The following is a 5,410-nucleotide window of genomic DNA, read 5'->3' on the forward strand; positions in this document are numbered from 1 at the left end:
TTAAGTCGGTCAAATGGAAGTGAATAGATAACTAACAAAGTCAAAAAGGAAGTTAGCATTAATGAAAGACATATTTAACGTGCTTGACCCGCCAAAAAGAAAAAGAAAAAAAAATAAAGTACCCCTTTGGCAAGCCTAATTGTAGGGAAAAAGCTTGAATGGTCGGTTTATGTGAAGCTAATGTGTGATAAGTGTTGCAAGTCAATTAATACATTGAAGAAGACTATGCTTAATTTGCAGCTGGTAAAGGCATTGATAATGATATGTCTTTAATGTTGTGAATTAATTGAAGCTATGGCTCTCAATAAATGATACTAGTAACACTCTTACTGTATTGGTCTTGAGGGATAATTAGGTGGAAAAGACGAATGATAGACTGATGCACATGAGGAATTGCCTTAGTTAAACAGAACATAAAATTGCATAATTTTAAACACAAAGTCTCTTCAATGTGTAAAATATAAATTATTAAGATAGGTCTTCGTTAAGTGAGTGATTACAAACCTTAGCTCCTCCAGGACCACAGTCCACAGCAGCGGAGAAAGTTTACTATTTGTTTAAGTTAAATACGATGTGACCAGCCTCTCTACAACAATATCCTTATATAATAGTCATTTATTATAAAAGTCAAGTTTTTTTAAGAACTGATTTTTTTATGTTATGTTATAATATATGTTCTCTATAATAGCACTTTATTATAGCATCTAAAAAAATTAAAATGAACCAGATTTTTATAGAGAAATTTAACTGTATAAATTTGCTTAATACTTCTTCCTTTTGATTCTGTTTGGCTTGCTAAATTTGCTATGAATTATTTTCCTAAAGAAAAGAGGCCGAAGTTACCAAAAAATAATTAAAGGGGTCGGTTTTTCACGTTTTATTCTTTTTATGTGGAGATATAAAAAGACATGACTAGAACTACTTTGTCCATATCTGACTCATTTATTCCACCCCTTCCTTCATATTGGTTATTTTGGATGGTAAAAGAAGATAAATTCTAGTGTGGTGCTTAGCAACAGTTGGTTAAGTGATTGCATTTTTATAAATTCTTTAACTTAATGATAGAGTTCGGCTATCAGTCAGTAAAACAAACAGGGAAAGATATATACAACTTCTCTACAATCTCTACTCAACGATGCTGACAACTTTTGAAGTAAATTCCATCCTTAAAAGAGGCATGTAAGGGTGTGCATTCGAATCGATTTATCGATAAATCGAATCGATTATTTGTTATCGAAATCGAAATCGAAAAAATCGAAACCTTATTGAAACGATAACGATAAGCATATGTACAAATCGATAATCGATAAGTATTTATCGATAAGGGTCAAAATCGAATCGATAAATCGAATGCACACCCCTAGACTGTAGACACTTGTTAAATCAGTAATTACCTATTTGTGTAGATTAATATAACATATAGAATGTATATATATTCCGCTACTATTTTAAAAGCGGCTATACAATATTATTTTCCCTAATCTATACCCTTTCCTTTACCCTAAGTCCCTTACCCTATTATTTCCTCTACCACATTTAAGTAATGATCATATTTAAAGATCAAGGGAATGAAGTTCAAATTAATGGAAAACAGAATTAGCCGTAGTGATGTGTTTTGTTTTGTTTTGTTTTTTTTATACCGTTGGAGTGTTGGTGGCATACATTTGATCCCTTACTTTAGTTTTGTTGCATGTGCTTGTTGACACAATTTTTATATTATAAATGGTGTTCGTATTATTTTAGCTTCATTATTAGTTAGGCGCGTTTATAGCGATATACTTTCCGTGGAATCCCGCAAATTTTCTTATTGGTGTAATCGATAACCGAATCGATAAGCCCCCAAAATCGATAAATCAAAATCGAAACCTTATTGAAACGATAACGATAAGCATATGTACAAATCGACAATCGATAAGTAATTATCGATAAGGGTCAAACTCGAATCGATAAATCGAATGCACACCCCTAGAGGCATATGAAGTCGCTTGTTTTACGCCATAACATTAATATCATAAAAACAAACCATGTTAATATATATATATATATATATATATATATATATATATATATATATATATATATATATATATACCCACTTTCAATTTGGATAACACAATTTGCTTATCGAGAGTCAAATATATGAGTTTTGACCAACATTTAAAAATATATTATTTTACTCATATTAACATAAGAAAAATTACACTTATAATTTTTGAATATCTAAATTTTATTTTTAAATAATGAGTTAAAATAATTCAATTCAGCTTAAAATTTTAGCTAAATTGACTATCGATAAGCGAAATGTGTCATCTAAATTGAAATATAAGAAGTATATATGTATTTAGAGGAGAGATGGAGAGAGAGAACTTCCAATATATGCATTAGCTAAGACTGGAAAATTACAATTATACCCTTGTACAGAGCTAGTTACAAAGACGTACAAGGCCTTAAAGCCAAATAGAAAAGGATCAAAAAGCCTATCTTTTCTACCTTTTCTTTTACAACTTCTTTTGTTATATTTATAAAAGGAAAATACATTATATGCATCATTAAGTCCATTAATTTTGGACAATAATTCTTCATTAGTTCCGTAGAGATGCTTTTATCTCTTCAATTTGTCTTCGAATTCTAAACTGTCTTCTTAACGACAACTTTTTCCACTCTACCAAGCGTCGTAGAAACACCATAACCTGTGCAAATCAAATTTTAAGTATAAGTAAGAAATAAAGGTCAATAATATTTTAGATTTTGATTTTAAAAAAGATTTGACCATCAACTGAAACTTATAATTGCTTCTCTTATTTAAAATAGAGAGACCACTATTTGATTTTCTTTTTTAAATTCAACTAATTCGCATCACCTAAACCATAGTTCAAGAAAAACCTTAATAGGGTTATAGTAATTCTCACCTCAGATGGTTCTTGTAAAGAATAAGATGCATGTGTGTCTTTTGGAATTTTGGAGACAAGAATGCCAAAACCCTGTCCTCTTTCTCTTAGAACCTAGACCACATTTAATGTAGGATTAGTAGCCAAAGAAAACTCAATTAAAAAAAAAGTTAAAGACCAAAGAAGATCTGGTAAGCTCAAAAGCCAACAAAAAAGAAACACAAAACAAATACTAAATAAAACTTAACATTAAATATAGGAACATAGGATACCTTAAAAGCATCTTCATCGGTTCGATCATCACCAATATATACAGGAAATACATCAGTACAGTTAGCGTATCCTGTTGAAGAGAGGTTTCATTATCAAAGTTAGCATCAAAACAATTGTTTATTTTTTTATATTTCAATAATTTATTTGCTAATAAATATAGAGACACAGACAGTTCTTACCAAGGGATTCAAGCAAGAATTCAAGAGCTTTGCCTTTGTCCCATTTAATAGTAGGACGGATCTCAAATACTTTTCTTCCTTGTGTTAATCTCAGCTTTGGATATTCTTTAAGCACTGACCTTACGACTTGTGCTAGTTCACCCCATTTCTGTTACATCAACAACAACCCCAAATCACATCTTTTCTTCTACTTTTTTAAACAACAGTTAAATAATTCATTATATTAAGCTTTTAACCCATGCTTTGTTTGATGGGCCATATATTGTTATTATTATGGATGATAATAATAACAGAATATTTGGACAGGTTGGGTTTATACCTTTTCATCAACACAGCGGAAATGTACAGAGGCACAAAACTTGTTATTCTCCACTATAACTCCTTCTGTAGACTTTGTTGCATCAATGAGTGCTTTGTAAACCTCATCAATCATTGGTAGAAATTCACTTGCTGGTTGGCAAAGAACAGCTTCTGCTCCCTGGAAATATAATATATGAAATTCTGTAAATATTAAGGGAGAGCAAGAAAGACAAAGTCATAGTAAGAACTGAAGATGCTCACAATAAGTTAAACTCACTTTCTTGTATTTGGAACCTTTTGATGGTCCTTTTATATCCATTCCATGGCTTCCAGCATAGTACAACTCTGCCAATCGTACAAAGTTGTATACCTATATATAATTATACAATCACCAAAAAAGTACATAAAAACCAATTCATAAAATGAAAAATAAAAACATAGAGAGAAGTAAGAAGAATCCGGGTACCTTGTCTCTGCACCTTCCACTCACTATTGCAGTAGGGAAATATCTAGCAAGTTTTCTCACTGTTGCTCTCATCTGATATATATATACATAGAAAGAAGTGAGTGGAATAATCTTAGTAAATTATTGTAATTACTTAATAATATAGATAAAAAGACTTACAGCATCAGACATGAAAGCTTGATCAGGATCCTCAACAATGGGGGAAAGGGTGCCGTCATAGTCTAAAAACATTACTATTTGCTTTCCCTTTGAAGCACTTATTATCTGCTCAAACATATCCAGTGCTGATGGATGTTGCACCTGTTTCATTCTTCAATTATCAGCTAGAACATAAAGCAAATATGTGGTAGGCATTATTGTATAAACTGCATGAAAGTTTGAGCTTACCATCCAAGAATTGATGTCATCAGAAAGAGGAGGAGTGGACTTGTGATGAGTAGGAGAGGAAGCTCTCATTGAGTCAACCCAAGAATTGATTCTTGGACCACTTTTTATTTCAACAAGTGTCTTTCGTGAAATGGTGATGCAACTCCCAGGCGCCGGTGGTGGCTTCTGTGCCGCCGTCGTGAACAGAGCGGGGGAGTTTGATACCTTCACCGGTATTGTCAAATTAATACCGGATTTAGGATCGGACACTACCACATTCTGCTGAGTCATTGTCACTCCTACAAAAACAAACACACAATATAAGTGAAGCAAACAAAACCTTTTTCTTTACAAAGTCGAAAATATACGCAAAACCATTTGAGAAAACTGGCACAAAGATTCAATATATTACCTAAATTATGTTCAACTAATCAGTTAATACTATATTGAAATACAATCTTGAAGAACAGAGAATAGTGTACTCTGCTTTCACTCTGTTTTGTAGCAAAAGAAAAATGGGGAATGGGAATGAGAGTTAAGAGGAAGCCCAATAAGAGTTTCTTTACTTGCAATGCTAGAAAAAAAGTAGGAAAGACAAATTGGGATTGGAATAGGAGTTATTAAGAGATGAAGAGTGGGTATCTGTGTGAAGAGATTTGGGACGGTTTGGTTTATTTTATAGTTGCAACCAGACACTAACGGACAAGGTAATGTAAAGACCCACAGCCCCCTCCCCCAGTTGTGGGTCCCATATAGAAAAAGACTACATAATGTAATTTAATTTTGAGCGTTACTAATAAGATTAAGAATGCATTCTTATGCCCACTAATACTTTCATTAGGATAGTATGTGTGATCTATAAGTAACGCGTTTGAACCGTAGAAGCAACTATTAATGTTTGTATTAGGGTAGGCTGTCTACATCACACCCTTTAGGGA

At 32.4% G+C, this 5,410-nt stretch overlaps 1 protein-coding gene across 1 annotated transcript; it reads right to left on the reverse strand.

The window, feature by feature from the left end:
- Positions 2,356-5,115, reverse strand: LOC109225895 (probable trehalose-phosphate phosphatase J). The gene is made up of 10 exons (XM_019390707.1): positions 4,885-5,115; positions 4,494-4,771; positions 4,266-4,406; positions 4,107-4,178; positions 3,918-4,010; positions 3,660-3,818; positions 3,341-3,488; positions 3,161-3,231; positions 2,910-3,002; positions 2,356-2,690 (listed from the first exon to the last, which is right to left on the reverse strand). Exons 2-10 carry the CDS (start codon positions 4,761-4,763, stop codon positions 2,583-2,585), a joined length of 1,155 nt encoding a protein of 384 aa, XP_019246252.1. The 5' UTR covers positions 4,764-4,771; positions 4,885-5,115; the 3' UTR covers positions 2,356-2,582.

This window comes from Nicotiana attenuata, chromosome 5 (genome assembly GCF_001879085.1).
Source record: "Nicotiana attenuata strain UT chromosome 5, NIATTr2, whole genome shotgun sequence".
In the NCBI taxonomy this organism is placed as follows: Eukaryota; Viridiplantae; Streptophyta; class Magnoliopsida; order Solanales; family Solanaceae; genus Nicotiana; species Nicotiana attenuata.

Excerpts from the sequence above, each read along its gene's own strand:
- LOC109225895 (XM_019390707.1), bottom strand. The coding sequence starts at position 4,763 with ATGACTCAGCAGAATGTGGTAGTGTCCGATCCTAAATCCGGTATTAAT. Across the intron at positions 3,819-3,917 it reads AAGGTTCCAAATACAAGAAA|GGAGCAGAAGCTGTTCTTTG; the intron begins GTGAGTTTAACT and ends TTATATTTCCAG. Across the intron at positions 3,232-3,340 it reads ATTCTTGCTTGAATCCCTTG|GATACGCTAACTGTACTGAT; the intron begins GTAAGAACTGTC and ends TCTCTTCAACAG.